The sequence below is a fragment of the Diceros bicornis genome, chromosome 28 (genome assembly GCF_020826845.1).
Source record: "Diceros bicornis minor isolate mBicDic1 chromosome 28, mDicBic1.mat.cur, whole genome shotgun sequence".
In the NCBI taxonomy this organism is placed as follows: domain Eukaryota; kingdom Metazoa; phylum Chordata; class Mammalia; order Perissodactyla; family Rhinocerotidae; genus Diceros; species Diceros bicornis.
Window position 1 is genome coordinate 8,455,211 of NC_080767.1, and position 18,465 is coordinate 8,473,675.

Sequence of the window (18,465 nt, forward strand, 5' to 3'; positions counted from 1 at the left end):
AGCAAGAAATGGGGAGAGGGGAGGAGTTAATGCGTGAGCTTCTGACACTACTTTGAGCCCAGAGTTTTCCCTCCCTCCCTCCTCCTTCCTTCTCTTCCTACCTTTTCTCCTTTTCGTCTCAGCCCATTGTCTCGTCAATTTATCTATAATCTCTCGTCTCGTAGAACCAGGTTTTACTAGTTTTTCTTGAGACTATAGAGCAGATGAGGTTTGACATTTACCTCTCTTTCCTGCATGAAATCTTTCCCCCAAGTATGTTCAGTCTTAGCTTGTTGTGTGCTGTTGTCTGTAGGCTGCAGAATCTTCACAGACTCTACATTAATTTTTTTTCCTGTCAAGGAAAAGGCATATTTTATTGAGGTATATACTTATGATGTGTGATTAAATATGTGTGTGTGAATAGATGTATATGTGTATGTATCTATCAATATATATAAAATCACACATCATAAGTGTGAGTTTTCATGAAGTGAACACAGCCCTGTAACCAGTGCTCCGATCAAGAAGCAGAACATTACCAGCACCCAGGAGCCCTCCTCACACCATCTCCCCACCACCCATCCCCACCAATGGTCACCACTATTCTGATGTCTAATAGATTAGTTTTTGAACTTTATACCAATGGAATCTTACAGTATGTCCTCTTTTGTGTCTGGCTTCTTTCACTCTGCGTGTTTAAAAAAATTTTTTTTTTAATTTTTATTTATTTATTTTTTTCCCCCAAAGCCCCAGTAGATAGCTGCATGTCATAGTTGCACATTCCTCTAGTTGCTGTATGTGGGACACGGCCTCAGCATGGCCGGAGAAGTGGTGTGTTGGTGCGTGCCCGGGATCCGAACCCGGGCCGCCAGTAGCAGAGCGCACGAACCTAACCGCTAAGCCACGGAGCTGGCCCTCTGCGCATTTTTTAGATTCCTTCATAGTTGTAATTTTTTTCCATTCTTGCTGCTACATAATATTCTGCTCTGTGAATACACTATATCAGATTTTTTTTCTGTTCTACTGTTGATAGCATTTGGGTATTTCCCAGTTTTTGCCAGCCTGGTCCTATCTAAGCAGTGGATACCATATCCAGGGCTGCCAGAAGCGTGAGCATCTTCTATCTTGCTTCTCCCTGCTCACATTCCCCGGCCAGAGGTGCTCAGACTGCGGTTTAGAGCCCAGGGAATGCCGTGGATGAATCTCAGAGGTGTGCAAACCTATGAAATTAAAAAAGATTGCGTTTTCATTTCAAGATAATCTAAAACAAATTAGATAGGCATATTCTGGGTCATCTAAATCTAGCTACCTCTGACGATGCAGTTTAAGGACGTAGTAAAGAGGGGTGTTCTGGGCTGCCCTTGTTCAAATTCCCAGCCTGCATCCTGCGGTCTGACCCCGGACGGCACTCCCACTCTGTGTCTGAGGGTCTTTAGCTGCAAAAGGGTGGCAGTAATCGTTCCTGCTCTGGGGTCCCTGTGAGATCCACATGAGATCATGCCTGTGAAGCACTTCGCTGGTGCTTAATGAGCACTGGCTCTCAATCACCATCCGATTTGTGTGTCTTATCTGGGTGGCTCCATGACTGTCACCAGCTCGGGAGAGAAAACAAAGGTGGATGTAGTAGAGAAGTGGTGTGTTAGAACTGAGTGAAGGCCGAATGATCCCACGGCGTGCTGAGTAACTGAAGTGTTCCCCGTGGTTTAAATAAAGAAAAGCGGTGTGATAATTGAGTCATCACACCAGGCAGGCCCAAATCAGAGGAACGTGCCCGGGAGCAGAGGGTGCTGTGCGTGTGTCGGAGCTGCAAACTCCTTTTCAGCAAAACCATTAAATCAATGTTGTTAATATGTTTTTTATTGGTTTTGTCATTTTGTTTGCATTTAACTTATAAATTTGTTTGGCTTTTGTATGAGGAATGTAAGCATGAATTTTTATCTAGTTTGACATATTTAAGTAACTTTCTTATAAAAACAGTTTAAGTCAACACCCTCTGGTGTCCCTGTGGTTTTCAGTTCTAGAAACATTGCCTGGGCTTTTTGCATTGGAATTCGGATGGAGGGAAATCACACGTATTTCCTCTTGGCACAGAGCCCTAACTCCCATGACTGCCAGGACTCTCCAGTTACAGGCGTGGCAGACCAGAGAGAGAGACAGCCATGACCTCAAGAGCAGACGGCCGAGCTAACAGCCCTTCAACACCACCAGAGCCTGCGGGCTGACAGCTTCTTATGTCAACCCCCTCCAAAGCTTTAAGAGTGTGGACTTTTATTTTGTGATCCTGATGACCACGGTGTTACTGGTCTTGCTTTCTAGTGTTTCTACCTTTGCATTCAGGATCTTTGAGAGTTAAGGATCTAGAGGATAAAATGTTTCCCGTTACTTAGGTAACCTAGATGTCAGCAACAGTGACGATGCGTGGTGAGATCTACAGGGGGTTAATCCAAACTTCCCATTCCTCCCGTGCCTGGCGCTGGAAGAGGCCAGTGCCTTCTCAATGCTTCTGTGAGTTTCCGGGGAGCTTATGCGCTCATGGTCCCCTCTGGCTCCTTGTCCCTGCTTGTGCAGGGAGCATATTTTCTCCTCTGCACCTTGTGGTTGCTTCTTCTTTTATCCCCACTGTGGCCTCCACCTAAGCATGGAATTTATCCCTTTCTTTCATTTTCACCAAAACCCACAAGACTTTGCTTGTATAGTAAATGTTCCTGAAGGTTTAGGGACATTTTGTGGGAGGGTGTGAAGTGGAGGGAAGAAGAGGGTTTACTTCATAGCAACACAAATGGCTTAAAATCAAATGTTTGACATCTCTGTTCTCGAAAGTCCTTTGGCTGCACTGCCATGCTACTTGAACATTGCCCCCTCCTTTCTCACTGTTCTCTCTCCTTCCACTTCCAAATTTCTAGTCCTTTCTAACAGAACTGTTCCTCTGTCTCCTTTTTAGCCTTGTCTACAGAATCTCACCTTCCTCCACGCAGCACGTCAAGATATTTTCCCTAATAGTTCCCTTCCTAAGGTGTACTCTGTTGTCAGGAGATTAGATGACTGCTGGCTGTCCCCTGCACTTATAGAAGCTGTTCACTTTGCATTCCTCTTGTCTGGGAGTAGAACAAATACTAGCTCAGTGCTTACAAAGCACTTTCACCCACATGAGCCTGTGGGTGAGGTATCATGTCCATTTTACAGATGTGGGACCAGAAGCTCAGAGAGGTTGAGTGAATCATCCAAAGCCATACAGCCAGGGAAGTAGGGGAGTAGAAATCTGCACCCAGGCCTGATGATTTTGAGACATGACTCATGTCCTCACACACAGACAGGATACATCCTGTCTGATCATTCAGGGGTCTCAGGCTGCATGGATTCTGATGTAATGATTAACACGCAACAACCCCATTCGCCTCGGAGCAGCCATAGCGGCCCGAGCAGGCACACGCATTCCATAGGACTTGGACTGCCTGCTCCCTCCCTGTGCCTTCCTCCTCCTTTCCTCTCTGGCTGGCTAGCTCCCACTCATCTTAGGTCTAGGACTAGGACTGGCTGCAAAATTGGTGGGGCCCAGTATAAACTGACAATGCTGGGTCCCTGTTCAAAAGTTATTAAGAATTTCAAAACAGTGACAGCAGAGGATTAAGCCAAGTATAGGACTCTCGTAAGTGACTACACAGGTCACACACCCGTGAAGCCAGCCCTGTATGGAGGCTCCATCCCCCAGGAAGCATTCTCTGGCTCCCCTTTCTGAAGTGGGTGCTTATCACATGTGATTGTCATTTCTTCTTTATGCGCCTGTTCCCCCATTAGTCTGGGAGCTTCTGGCTACCTGTGTCCTGCTCACTGCTGTTCCCCTGGCACCCAGCACAGGCCCTGACAAAGAGCAAGGCTCAGTGGGTGCCCCACTGGGGGCCAGAGGCTCCTGGAAGTGGGACCTGCAGGAACCAGGCAGTGAATTGTCATCTCCAGGCAGGACCCACCCAGGACCACGCAAGGGCAGACAGGCAGGACTGAGGGAGCCTGTGGGACTTGCTAAGGGTTTCAGGCGTGGGGTGGAGGTGGGGCAAGGACTCACTTTCTCTTCAAGAGAGAATGTTAATCACTTACTGCCCAGGACCTCACAAACCCTGATCCTCAGGGCCAAACAAGGTATGACCAGCCGAGGAGGTGGGGGACAGGCAGGGGACAAGGGCAGCGAGCGCAGAACAGACAGAGGGCCCTTCCTGGGGGCACACAGCTTGGCTTACTGACCCTTCTTTAGCTGCCTGAGGCTTCTAAGACCCTCACACCTCCTTACCCACCCTCCCTGCCCAGCGGTGTGTGTGGGGAACGGAAATATTTCCCAAACGTCTCCCCAAAGTGAGGGGAAAGGAGAAGGGCAGAATTCTCACAAGTTTCAGGCAACCGTGAGCCCTCGTGAGAAGCCCCCTCACTCTCACAGATTTCTTTTAGTTATAAGTGACAGAAACCCTACTCTGTAAGCAGAAAAAGGAATGTATTAGCTCAAAACCGAGAAGCTCAAGGGCAGATATATCTTTAGGCATTGCTGATCCTCGAGCCCAAGTGACGTCACCAGACTTCAGTTTCTCTCTCCATTGCTCTCCAGGTGAAGAGCAAGTATTGAGACCTCCTGAAAACTGTGGCGGGAAACTCTGGGAAGGGCTCTGATTGGCTGAGCTTAGGTAATGAGCATATCTTTGAGCCAATCCTGTGTCCAGGGACAGGAGCAGGGGTGGTCCCTCCAGATTCCCTCCCATAGGTATCCCCCCCCCCCCCCCCCCCCCCCCCCCCCCCCCCCCGCCTCCCATGCTGGGCTGTGCTGTCAGAGGAGGGGCAGGCCCCGGGCTGGACAGGAAGAGTAGCCAGTGGTCACCAGTCTGCTTTTTTTTTAAGCCAGCAACACCTCATCTCCCGGTTCCCGGCTTCTAAGCCTTTAGATCCAGATCCCAGGAGGACCTTTGTAGAGAGGAAACTACTGAGCATGAGGAACTGCCTGGAAGGCCAGGCCTCTGGCTGGTGCCCAGGCTCACTGTTTCCAGAAACTTCTTCCCACCCTCCCTCAGAGTAGGTCCCAGGGTTGTCTCCATAGCACAGGGTGAGGAGACCCCCAGGCAGAGCTTTCTCAAAGGGCTTGAGGATGCCTCTCCTTGAGGCTGGGAAATAGTCTTTATTTTATTTTTACCTCACAAATGAGCCAGTCATAACCAAGGAAGACAGAGAGAACCCTGTATAAAAGAACAAAGTGCAACACTGCTCTCGGGTCTTTCCTTTAGACTTCAGGGGGCAGAAACCTGCTCCTCAAGGCCAAGCAGGGCACGACGAGCTTCAGTGACGATGGTCACGAGCATTTTCTTCAACCCTTTGGGCAGTTGTCTCTTTCAGACGTGCTAAGAGGAAAGACCAAACGTTTTCATCAGGTGATTCCACATTTAGTGAGGAAATATTAAGATTTCTCAAGAACCTGAGGCTGCGGAGAAATGTCTCCATGTTGTAGTGTCTCCCTGCTGTGGTTGTTCTACCTGTGGTTCTGGGTCAAGTGTGAGGAAGTGGACTCGAGAGAAAGGAGCTGGGGACTCAAAGCTGGGACAGTCGGGTTCCATGGCTGCCATCTCAGGACCTTCTGCTTGACCTTGGCTGCTTTCCCTGGGCCTTAGTTCCTCCACCTGTAAAATGACGGGTTGGACGAGATAACCCCTAAGGTCCTGCTTAGCTCTTAATTTCTGTGAGTCTAGATCAGGTAGAGGGGCAAGACCAGTCAGGATTCTGGTTCTGTTCCTGCCTCTGCCAGGACTCACTAGGTGACCTTGGGTAGGTTCCTCCTCCTTGGTGGACCTGTTCCCCAGCCTGGAACATCCTACATCATGTAGGAGGGCTGTATTAAGGGTGGCACGGAGCAGGGCTCTCTCCAGCCAGGATTCAGGAGGCCTGCTCCTTGGCAGGCTCACCACTGAGGATCCCAGGCACTAGAAAACTCAAGCCTGGGACCAGCCTTCCAGTGAAGTCTATAGGTCCAGCCCCCATTTCTGGAGCCGCACACAGTTATGTGGCCTCGGGCCTCCCCAGCCTGCTTTGGCCACCTGGCTCTTGCTCCCTCTTCCAGACCCAGCAACCAATATGGACACGCCTCAACCAAAACGTTCAGTTCTGCAAAGGCCTCATCCAGGCCTGTTCTCAGCCAACAGGAGGGCCTGATGGTGGGTGGGCCGTCGAGGAAGCAGATGTGACTCCCGTCCTCAGGGAGCTCATGGTCTGGGGTGGGGAGGAGGGGCCAGCACGAGCATCAACTCAGAGCTGAGAGAGGAACAGCATCCTCAGCACAGAAGATAGGAAGAGAGGATTTCATATTGGGGATCCAGGAGGGTGTTTTGGAGGGTACCTTGAAGGATGGGGAGGATCTGAGACGGAGCTGCAGGCTGAGGGCCCAGTGTTGAGGAGGTGATAACAGTCTACAGGGTCAAGGGGGAGGTGGTGCGGAGGCTGGAAAGCAGCATGGGGCCAAATCTCCACTGGCTGGCCGTCATGGCCTGGAGGGGTAGTCAGGGCTGGGGAGGCAGTCAGGCTTCTAGATTAGCCAGGAAACTTTTGGCTGCAACTGGTGGGAACTGAACTTGAGCTAACCTAGGCAAAAGGGCGATTTATTGGGAGAACTGCGAATCGGAGGGAGGCCTGAACATCCTGGCATGAGAAGGCCCAGGGTGCTGCCGGCCTTCAGGAACAGTTGGCCCAGAAGTCGGACACCGTCACGACCCGGCTCTTGATCCCGTTTCTCTGTGTTGGCTTCATTTCTCTCTTTCGTGGCCGACTAAATTTCTCTATGTGGAGGAATCCTGGGGACGGGACTACTGGCCCAGCTCAGGTCAGGGTCCTACTCTGGGATCCATCACGTGTGGCCAGAAGGGAACAGGGCTGCTCACTTACCGTCTACACAAGGCAGGGGAGAGCAGGGACGATGGAAGGAAGGGACAATGCTGAGCAGGCAACCCCAGAACCGTCCCGAGTTTCCAAGCAGAGGAATACGGCCTGATCTGCTTGAATTTTGGGAAGAGTAGGCATTAAAGACAGTTGTTTTTAACTTTTATTCATAAAAACAAATTTGCAACAATTTATTAAAAATTGATACCATGCAATAAGGGTACGAGAAATTCCTCCTTTACATTTGATTCTGGCAGTTCCAGTCTAATTTAAAGCGTTTGTGCACTAACATCATAGGAAAACGCCTTCAGGCTGAAGCCTCTTCGGAAATGTACGGTGTGTTTGCTGCGTAGAAAAGAACAGAACCGTCAAACAGCTAGAGTCACTTCTGTGGGTCTCGTTATTTGTGGGGAAATTTAAAAAAATGGGTGAACCTACAGTATCATTAAGACAGAGAATGTACTTTGTGGGTTACCTAGAAGACCGCACTCAGGAGTCACAGAGGGGTAGGACGCACACACTCACCTCCGACTGGCCGAGACTTTGTGTCTTTTTTTTCCTGCTATGCTGGAATAATATTTCTACAAGTATTTTGTGTGTGTGTGTATACATTATGTACAATGAATTAACTCTTTCCCTTTGAAAAATTAATGTGTTCCTTTAAATTAAATCTGGTTTTGGTGAAATCAAGAAAGCAAGTAAATACTGGTAATACACAGTGAGTGACAACACCGATTTTTAGTGCCTAAACAGACAATGACTTCAACTTGACCTGTGATGTGTTAACATTTTTTTTTTCCTAAAAGCTACAGTACCTCCATAACCTCTCTTGTGGGGAGGGGAGGGGAAAGCTATGCTACGTGAAACAGGGTGTTTTGAAATGTTGGCGATGGTAAGATTCCCGTGGGCCCTTGTGTCACAGCCTGGTGGTGACAGCGTATATTCCTGACTGCAGTGGTCTGGGAGGAGATTATTGCCTGCCTGTGGAAGCTGCCATTAGGTCTCTTTAGGGAGTGAGCGCCTGCTCGGTTGTGCAGCCGTCCTGCACGTTGTCATTCAGGCCTTTCTTTAGCAAAGAATAAACCTGTCTAGGAATGTCACAAAAGTCATCGGGAGCCTCTCTCCAGCTGGGCTGATCCCGGCAGAGGGTTGTGCTGGGAGCTTCTCTGGGCCACATCCCCGCTGTTGGGAGGGCCGAAGGTCATGGTCATCCTGATACCTCACGGGTCAGGGCCGCTTCACTGCCTGGTACAAAGCTTTCCTGGACGAGATCAAGTGTTGATCCTCAGGGTGACCCTGTGAGGTAGGCAGGACGGGTGTTATTTCAACCCCAATTTGTTAGAGGGGAAACTGAGGCTCAGAGAGACACCAGTGATTTGCCCAAGGTCACGGAGGGAGTCAGCAGTGGAGTGAGGACTTGAACCCAGGTCTGTCTGGCTACCAGGCCGGTGCTCTTAGGGGTTCAGTTAAAGGGAAGAGTGATCTTGTGAAGGAGAATCAGTGTGCTGACGGATCACCCTGTGACCCCAAGGGCAGAGCTCACCGGCTTGTCTGGATGGAAGACCGCCTTCTGGAAGCCAAGGGAAGCCCTCAGCTAGCAACTCTCTCCCCTACACTACAGGGATGTCTTCTAGCAGAATGCCCCTGATTCACTTTGGTCAAAAACAAAGTCAGTGGAAAAAAAAACAACAACCCAGCCAGCCCTTGGGCCCTGATGAGAGAGGTTAAAGTGCACAATCTTTCTTTATCATGTTTGCTGGGAACAGACATTCCATGATGAGCTCGGGTGGTCCCCCTTGTTACCGGGAACACCTGAGACGAACACAAGGACATGGCCGACGTGGTGGGTGCACGGCCGACTCTCGGTGGATGCTGCAGAGCGTGTCTGCAGTGGCATGCCCTGAATCCCCACGGTCCCGGAACGGGTATTGTTGTGTTAATGTGTGGCATTTATCAGAGAGTAAGGTCCCACCGGGAGGCATGCGAGTCAGCCTGCCCTGGTACCCCAGCCCTTGGGCCCTCGGCCGCCCGCCCCGGAGCTGCGCCTGGCTGCCCTTCCTGCAGACTCGCTGTTCCAGGAGGGCTGGGGTTGGCCAGACTGGCAGCTGGGGGCCTGGCCGCCAGCCCACCTCCTTCCCCAGAGGGCAGAAGGGCTGGCCCGGGGGGCCACAGCCAGTGATGTGTGTGCAGAGGCAGAGGCGGTTTCTCCAGAAGCCCCTCGCCTCTTCTCAAGGCTGCTCGGGGCCACTCAATGACTTCTAGCTGGAGTTCTAGTGACTCTCTCCTTGTCTAGGATTTTTTTTTTTGCAAAGTTTCAAATATCCCAGCTCCTCCTTCTTTGCAGACATTAAGGAAGAAGTCATTTGTATTCCTCTTCTTTGTGAAAGAATAAGAACTTCACAATAAGGCGGGAGGTCAGGTGCCAAGTGCCCCCGGCCCGTCCGCCTGAGTGCCATCCGAGCAGTCCCGTGAGGCCGGCCGTGGCGCCCAGCTTCTCCACAGCCAGAGCCCACGGTGTTCCTGTAGCAGACGCCTCTGCTCCGAGTGGTTCTGCCATGGGGGAGGCCCTGGCCCCAGGCCTCCCACCCTTACAGGCCCGAGACCATCACTCGGAAGGAGGGTGGCACATGTCTGTGGCGGGGGCTGGCGGTGGGGCTGACGCAGGGGCTGACACAGCTGGCGTCCACGCCTCCAATGGACGGAAGGTAGGCGTGGTGGAGGATGGGGAGCTGGAGGGACAGCCGGCGCTGGATGCTGCGGCAGGGAGAGAAAGAGAGAGGAGGGGTGTTAGAGAAGGCTGTCTGGCTGCTCACCAGAAAGTTCCTGCGACTCGCTTTGGCTAAGAAGCTGATGGCAGGAGTAGAGTTTTCTCTGAATCCAAGATCTGTCCATCCTCTCATCTAACCATTTACTCATTTAGAAGGTATTACATGCAGGCCTACAGGTGCCAACTATGGCCCTGGGAATAACCAGGGAGATGACAATAAACAAGGAGGAAGCAATCTTCTTGAGCTTCTGGTGGTTCCTAAGAACAAAGCTTTGCTGCAAACACACACAGTTCTTGTTCTCTACCCCTGCAAGTCTCCAAATGGACTTGGCTTTGGGCTCCATCCCTGAAACGACTCTCAGCTGCTCCGTCCTTCCTCATTGGTTCCTCTGCCCCCTCCTGGCCCAGGACCTCAGCCCTTCCTGCTGGGCCAATTCCAGTAGGTTCCCTCCTGGTCTTTCGGCTTCCCTGGGGACTGGCGTTCTCTCTCCAACACTAGGAGGGGACATTCGGGGCTCTCTAAGTGTCTCTTTCTAAATTCTCCAGGTGAGTCTTCTACTCCCTCTCCCTGCAAACCCTACCCTCCGGCAGCTCATTTCCCTGAAAACACTGCTGTGGGCGCCCTTCCATGCCTTTGCACATGCTGGTTCCTCTGCCTGGAATACTCCTTCTCTACTTCCTGATCTGAGGAACTGCTTTCCCTTCAAGATGCAGTTGAACGTCATCTCCTTTGTGCTAACGCCCTCAGACAGTGAGCCCCTCCTCCTCCAAGCCCCCAGAACCCTTGGTAAATTCCCAGAAATGCAGCCAGAAAAAACCAGAGGCAGGGCTGAGCTATGGGGTGGGTTTGCACGACAGATGAAGGAGCCAAGTGAAAAGCGAGCTGCCGTCTGACTCCCTTCTCATCAGAGTCCTCAGACCGGCAGGTCAGTAAGTCACCTTAATTGTTGAAAAGGCTGCTTTGGGGCATGTGCCCAGGCCACTGCTCCCCTGCTCTGCTCAGCTGCATTTGTGCAGTCCTCCATTGCATATGTGAAGTTGCATTCCCTGTATTCTTAGGCCTCCTGTGTCCCCAGTGCCTGGCCACTCAGCTGGGAGAAACCCCAGATCTTCAGAAAAACCCAACAGGCAAAAGAAGTATTGCTATTCCCATCCTACAGATGAGGGAAGGTACAGAGTCTCTGTGACTTTCTCGTGGAAACAAAACCAGAACTGGGGATGGCGGGACTCCTGCTGTGTCTGTTCAATCACGTGCTAGTGGGGGAGGGGGTGAACTCTTGGCAGCTGCCTCAGCCCAACAGGCGTGCCCTGGAGCGTACCTAGGGCATTGATGGGGTCCTGAGGTGGATGGTGTAGGGGCTCAGAATATGTTACCCCAAAAAAGGCCACTTTGGCACATTGATTATTTTGAATTAAAGGTTCTTGAGAAACAGCTGGACCAGGAAGGACACTCTGACCCTCTGTCCCCCTGAAAGCAGGAGATAAATCGCCCATGTGAAAGGTACCAGGAGGGTAGACGGCACCTTATCACCAGAGACAGCGAATCTGGGGCCAAGAAGGCTGTATAAACAAACCATAAATGGTTGCTTCTTTACCATTTTACTACCCCTAGCCCAAAGCCCTCTGTCTTGTAAATTCTTCACAGAGTTATTGTTTCTTTGTCTAAAAGGCATAAAGCTTCCTGCTTTGCTCACTTCTTTGAGTCTCATATCCTATGTACATATGTGCGTATGAAATTAAATTTGTTTTTCTCTTGTTAATCTGTTTAATGTCAACTTAATTATTAGATCAGCCACAGAATCTAGATGGGAAGAAGGGCAAGCTTCTCCTCCACTACAAGGGAGACAGATGCAGTGCAGCCCCCACTCCCTCAGGACCCGCTGGCCAGAAGGGCTTCTCCTGAGACCTTCACAGGCAATCAGGAGATTAGAGTGTTGGGCATCTCATTCTGAAATTAAAATTGAAGCTGTGTAATGTTAGCTATGATCTATTCCCTAAGGAAAGAGGGTGTCGGCAAAGAGCCCAGGAAAAGGGGAGATGAAGGATAAACTCTGACCTGGGAAAGGGTGCCCTGTCCGAGCACCACCCCAGGGCCGTCTGCCTTGGCAAGGTGGGCTTCTGTCTGTGGTTGTCAGAGCCACAGCGCTCTGCTGTTTGGTGGGATCCTGTTCACCTTTTCACTCATTCAACAGACGCTTGCCAAGAACCCGTTCAGTGCCGGAGCCTGTGTTCAGTTCTGGGGACCTATGAAGGACCCACACTTGCCCTCAAGGGGCTTACACTCTAGTGCAGGGAACTGCTGACGAATGCCATGTAACCTTCAGTAAATGCTCTGGGCTGTAAGTCGGCGAGACCTTGGAGCTGGCCAGGTTGAGGGGCTATCAGCCCTAACACTAAATGGTCCCAAATGACCCTGCAGTTGGTTACTCGGCTGTTTCTGCTGGTTCCGCGTGGCTAGCTGTCACGGTCCAGGGGCCAAGTTTCAGACCTGACATTTCTACCCTCTGCTTGCAATCTGCTGTAAGCTGGGAAGAACTAAAAGTTGCCAGTGGGAACAAAGCTAACTGAGATGTCTGGGTCTTTGCTCAGATGTTGTCTTCTCATCGCGTCTTCGCTGACCATCCTCTTTAAGATTACACTCCCTAAACCTCCTTTGCTGCTTCATTTTCCTCAAAAGCGCCAATCATTTGACATCCTAGGTTTTGCTTTTTTTTTTTTTGTGAGGAAGATCAGCCCTGAGCTAACATCCATGCCAATCCTCCTCCTTTTGCTGAGGAAGACTGGCCCTGGGCTAATATCTACTGCCAATCCTCCTCCTTTTTCTCCCCAAAGCCCCAGTAGATAGTTGTATGTCATAGTTGCACATCATTCTAGTTGCTGTGTGTGGGACGCGGCCTCAGCATGGCCGGACAAGCGGTGCGTTGGTGCACGCCCGGGATCCGAACCCGGGGCCGCCAGTAGTAGAGCGCGCGCACTTAACCGCTAAGCCACGGGGCCGGCCCCTAGGTTTTGCTTTCTTAATTAAGTTATTGTCTCACCAGGTAGAATGTAAACTCCATGAAGGGAGGGATTTTTGCCTGTTTCCTTCACTGCTGTGTCTGCCACGTAGCAGCTCTCAGTAAATTGTTTTGAAATAAATGCACTTAGTAAGGCTGAATTTCACACATAACAAAGGCATGTGCTACAGTGGAGAACGTGGGATTTGATATTGGACAGACTGAAGATCGAATCCTATCTCCTGCACTTAGCAGCTGGTGCGCTCTGACAAGTCACCTCCCCTTTTGAACATTAGTTTCCTCATCTGTAAACTGAGCATGTAATTTGACCTGGGATTGCTGTAGAGTTCACATCAAACAATGCAGGTGAAAATCTGGTGCAAAATGTAAACAGCTGTGCAGGAGTAACGCACTCTTTGGGAACAGTTGTCCAGGAGAAGGTACTTACTGTTCTGGGGAGTTTATATCTTCTATAGGCTCTTTGCATGTTCGAGAGGGCTCTGTTGTGTTCCACTGTAGCTGGGGATTTTGATCGAGGTGATTTTTTAAAATGGCCTTTCCCCCATCTGAATACAAAACAACAACATCACAATACATTCTATTAACTTAATTTTAAAAAATTAACAATGCAATCTTTTGTTAGGATGCTGCCCAAGGAGAGAGAACACAAAAGAGCCCATCACCCCTCTGCATTCTCCAAGCCGTGGCCTCTGCAGCAGCTTTCCGGGGACCCAGGCAGGGAGCCGGGAAGCCCGGCCCAGGGACGGATGTGGTGAGCTGGGATGTGTACGACATGCCCTGTGACCTCCTTTTCTCCAAGAAAATAGAGGGGAAATCAGGTCGACCAATGTAGGCAACGTAGCTTAGACATGAGAGGGTCTAGTCTGAAGGCCCTTTTCACCAGTGCATGGGGATGTAATGACAAAGCCAAGGTATATTTTCCATCAGATTGCCAAGAATTGAAGAGAATAACAACAGTAAACTGATGGTGGGAGTACAAATTGGTATAATCTTTCTGGGGGACGCTGTCAATAAGCATCAAACACTATGGAAAGTGCATATATTTTACTGAGAATTTCCTCTTCTGGCAATTATCCTAAGGAAATAAGGATATTTCCTTATGTGTGAAGATATATTCAAGATGTTCAAATCAGAATCATTTGCAATATCAAAAAGTTGGGAACTAACCCGAATTTGTCCAGTAATAATGGATTATTACATACTAACACATACGTATGGGGCCTCCATTCAAAGAAACACTGTGTGGCCACAAAACACGATGACGTGGATGCTCTCAACTCTCCTTGTGCTTCAGAACCCCCTGGGGAGATTTATAATTTTATTTATTTATTTTTTTCCCCCAAAGCCCCAGTAGATAGTTGTATGTCATAGCTGCACATCCTTCTAGTTGCTGTATGTGGGACACGGCCTCAGCATGGCCGGAGAAGCAGTGCGTTGCTGCGCACCTGGGATCCGAACCCGGGCTGCCAGCAGCAGAGCGCACACACTTAACCGCTAAGCCACGGGGCCGGCCCCCCCTAGGGAGATTTAAAGAAATATAAAAACCTGGTCCCCACCTGAAGGATTTGGATTTATCTGGTTTGGAGAGGAGGAGCGTTGGATTTTTTTGCTGCAGTGGGCAACCTTATAGGTAAGCCATTGTGCACCCATGTGAGTACAGTCAATTCTCCTTATTCATGAATTCTGTATTTGCAAACTTGTCTACCTGCTAAAATTTATTTGTAACCCCAAATCAATACTCAAGATGCTTTCATAGTCATTTGCTGACACACACAGGGTGTTGAAAAATTTGAGTCACCCAACACACACATTCCCAGCTGAGGCTGAACAAGCTGATATTCTGCCTTCTTGTTTTAGCTCTCCTACTGTAAATAAGTAACCTTTTTATGGTCTGTTAAGTGCCACGTTTTTCACATTTTTGTGCTTTGTGTTGGAGATTTTGCTGTTTAAAATGGCCCCCAGTTGTGATGCTGAAGTGCTGTCCAGTATTCCTAAGCTGTGATGTGCCTGATGGAGAAAATATGTGTTAGATGAGCTTCGTTCAGGCATGCGTTATAATGCTGTTGGCAGTGAGCTCAATGTTAATGAAGCAACAATATACAATAAATAAGGTGTCTTCAAACAGAAACACACATAAAACAAAGTTATGTATTGATGGGTTGGCAAAAATGTCCACCTGCAAGAGGCTTACAGGAACCTAACCCTGTATTTCCGCTAGGAGCAATGGTTCAGGATTCATGAATTCACGGTTCACAGTGACTTTATAAAGCATAATTACCGTGAATAACAAGAGTCGACTGTGTAACCTTAGGGATAATTCTCGAAGTGAAATTTCTGGGTCAGAACAATTTCTATTTCAACCAGCAGTGTTTCAGAATGCCTGTTTTCCCCCATTTCCTTGAACTCTCAGCAACTTTTTAATCTTTAATCTTTGCCAGTCTTATAAGTGAAAATAGTATCTCATTGCAGGCTTAATTTGCATTCCTTTAATAAGGAGCAAGATTGAGCGTCTTTTCCTAAGCTTAAGAACCACTTCTATCTTCTTGTACGAGAACTTTCTTTTGCCCATTTTTCTTTTGGGTTGTTGGTCTTTTTCCTATTAATCTGCATATCATTATATATACTTTGTATATAATTATATACAATTTTTTCTTATATATAAGGGAATAAACTTGTTAATCTACGTTATAAAATTTTTTGGCTTACTTTATTGTTTGATTTTTTGACTGTACTTATGATGGTTTTTGCATTGTTAAAAATTTTTCTTTTGGGGCCGGCCCAGTGGCGTAGCAGTTAAGTGCACACGCTCCACTTCGATGGCCCGGGGTCCGCAGGTTCAGATCCCCGGCGTGCACCAACACACCACTTGTCAGGCCATACTGTGGCGGCGTCCCATATAAAGTGGAGGAAGATGGGCATGGATGTTAGCCCAGGGCCAGTCTTCCTCAGCAAAAAGAGGAGGATTAGCAGATGTTAGCTCGGGGCTCATCTTCCTCACACACACAAAACATTTTTTTTCTTTTGTAGTTCCATTTATCGACCTTTTCTTTTGTAGTTTCTTTGTTTTGCAGCGAACTGAAAAAGGCTTCCCCCACCCTGAGATTATAAACTAAATTCTATGCTTTCTTCTAGTACATTCATGGTTTCACTTTTTATATTTAAATATTTTATCCATCTGGAATTTATTTTTGTATGAGGTATGAGGTAAGGATCTAACTTTATTTTCCAAATGGCTACCCATTTATGCCAATGAAATTTGTTGAATAATTCATTTCTCCCCCAACTAATTTCAAATGCCTAACTTTACCAGGTACTAAAATTACTAGGAATAATTTTTATTCCTTCAATTTCCATGTTACTTATCTCAATTTAAACATTTTTTATGATTAATATCTTATATAATAAGTTTATATATTGCTGTTATAATAAGAATACTTATTACTTATGTAATAAGAATAAAAGAAACTAAAGACTTTTCATTGACTTAAAAAATAATTTTATAACAAATTAATGAATATATGCTAATGACAAAATGCAAAAAATAGAAAAGTATATAAAATGAAACCTAAAAGAACCCCCTTTCACCCACCCTCCACACATACTGGTCCCTTCCACACAGGTGGATACTGTTAACAATTTGGTGTTTGTTCTTCCAAATTGTTTAAAAAATGTGCTTACACACACACACACACACGTGTGCATTTATATGTGTCATAATGCTGGTCTTCATCTTGCTTTTTTCACTTGGAGATCTTGCCATATCTGCACAAATAGATCCACCTCACTTTTTTTTTTTGCTGAGGAAGGTTTGCCCTGAGCGAACATCTGTGCTAATCTTCCTCCTTTTGTATGTGAGCCACTGCCACAGCACGGTCACTGACAGACAAGTGGTGTGGCCCACACCGGGAAAGCAAACCCGGGCTGCTGAAGCAGAGCATGCCGAACTTAACCACTAGGCCCCGGGGGCTCGCCCGATCCACCTCACTTTTTAATAGCTGTATTATATGCCTTGTTTGGTTGCATCATAATTAACAAAGCCATCCCAAATGATGAACATTTAAGTTAATTCCAGTCTTTCTCATCTACATGTAATATTATGATGAACATCTGTGTCTTTGCCCATGTGGGAGTGTTTCCAAGGGGCAGGCTCCTGTGAGAGGAACTGCCAGGTCAAGGGGTTTAACATCTATCATTGGTAGAGTGCCAGACTGACTTCCGAAACATTGCAGGAGAACGCCCATTTCCACACACTCTTATCAACACAGGGGATCTTCTAAAATTTTGTTGAAATGCAGGCAAAGGATGGTTTGTGTTGTTTTGGCTTGTATTTCCCAGTGGCTGGTGAGATTGCGCGTCAGGTCACATCTCACTGGCCGTTCCTTTCCTGGACATTGATGAGGTGTGTTGGAAACTGCGCAATGTTGTTGAGAGAAGTAGAGGTAAACTATGCGCTAAGAACAACACTGGAAATGCCGGCACATTGTCTACAAGTGCAACTGGAACCCAGGGGACCCAGAAACAGAAGTCCCAGCTCTAGGCACCAAATGGACACTGAACCGTAGTCAGAGACGTGGGTTCCCGATGCTCCTGCTCTAGTCGTGTGACTTCAGACCAGCCCCGCCCCTCTCTGAGCCTCAGCTTCTTCATTTGTGAAATGGAATGTGGGTGGCTGGTGTCTGACACCCAGGTCCCCACTCCAGGGCCCAGCCTCCTCCTACCTGTGCTCTCGGTGAAGTTCCCCAGGCTGAGGATGTCGTTGAGCTCTTGGTAGTGGTTCTGTTTAATGTAGGTGGTCTTTTCCGGTGTGTCCTGCAGCTGCATGGTGACCTCTTCCAAGTCTTTATCCAGCTAGAAGACAAGGGCTCTAGCTGAGTCCCAGTCCCCAGCCCAGCCCCTGCCCCAGTCCTGGCAGCCAGTCCCTGAGAGCCAAGGAGCGGCTCACAGGGTCACAGGGCTGGGCCTCAGCCTGGCTTTGGGGGGGCACTGAGAGCCAGAGGGGCTGCTGCATGTTTGGGAAGAGACACAGAGGGTCCTGCAGCTCCTGTTCCAGGAGGAGCCATGAGGAGAGGGGCCTGGGCTTTGCAATGGTGTGTTTAGTGCAGGCTGGAACCTTGAGGGAGCAGCCAAGCAAGCCCAGAGAGCGTCTGAGCGCAGGCTCTGAGGCTGGATAGGCCTGCAGCAAACCCAGGGCTGCTCCTTCCCGGCTGCGTGCTGAGAACTGAGTCTTAGTTTCTTCTTCTGTAGAACTGGGTAATAACAGTACTTACCTCACGGGGTTGTTGTAGAGATTAAACGGGATAATACGTGGAAAGTTTAGTCCAGTGCCTGACATGTAACAAGGGTAACCTGCTGTTATAATATCACTATAATAATTATTGTTGACGTCTAGCAGGACCCTCGGGGGAGGACGGGGCTGCCGGGTCAGCTCTGAGCCTCACACTGTCATGGAGACTCAGCCAGCAGGGGCTCCTCCAGAGGAGGTCATCAGGATGGATCCCAGGTTACACAAAAATCAGATGCAAGTCCTGGGGGCTGGTCAGCCCCCAGGCGCCTGGGGAATGTGCGCATGTCGGGGGATGGGTGGTAGTGGGGAGGGTAGTGGGCAACCTGCTACAGTATAAGGGAGGGGACCTTACAAACTGTGAAGTGCTGCTCTGATGTCAAGAGCTCAGCCATTACATTGTTTAATAAGTTTTCATGTGGAGGAGGAGATACCTTTTGCTGTGTGACTCAAACAGTGGGGCTACGATCAAAGAAGGCCAGACTGTGATTCAATTTAGGGAAAAACAACTCAACATTTTAGGG

The 18,465-nt window shown here is 48.7% G+C and overlaps 1 protein-coding gene across 1 annotated transcript in view; it reads right to left on the bottom strand.

Moving 5' to 3' along the window:
- Positions 1–7,517: 7,517 nt before the first annotated feature.
- The window catches only part of GABBR2 (gamma-aminobutyric acid type B receptor subunit 2), a 352,821-nt gene continuing 341,873 nt past the window's right edge, over positions 7,518–18,465 (bottom strand). The window contains exons 17-19 of the mRNA XM_058523624.1: positions 17,379–17,508; positions 13,088–13,205; positions 7,518–9,630 (exon numbers count right to left, since the gene is read on the bottom strand). Of these exons, the coding sequence (XP_058379607.1) occupies positions 9,465–9,630; positions 13,088–13,205; positions 17,379–17,508 (414 nt within the window). The 3' untranslated portion in view covers positions 7,518–9,464. The remainder of the gene's footprint in view (positions 9,631–13,087; positions 13,206–17,378; positions 17,509–18,465) is intronic.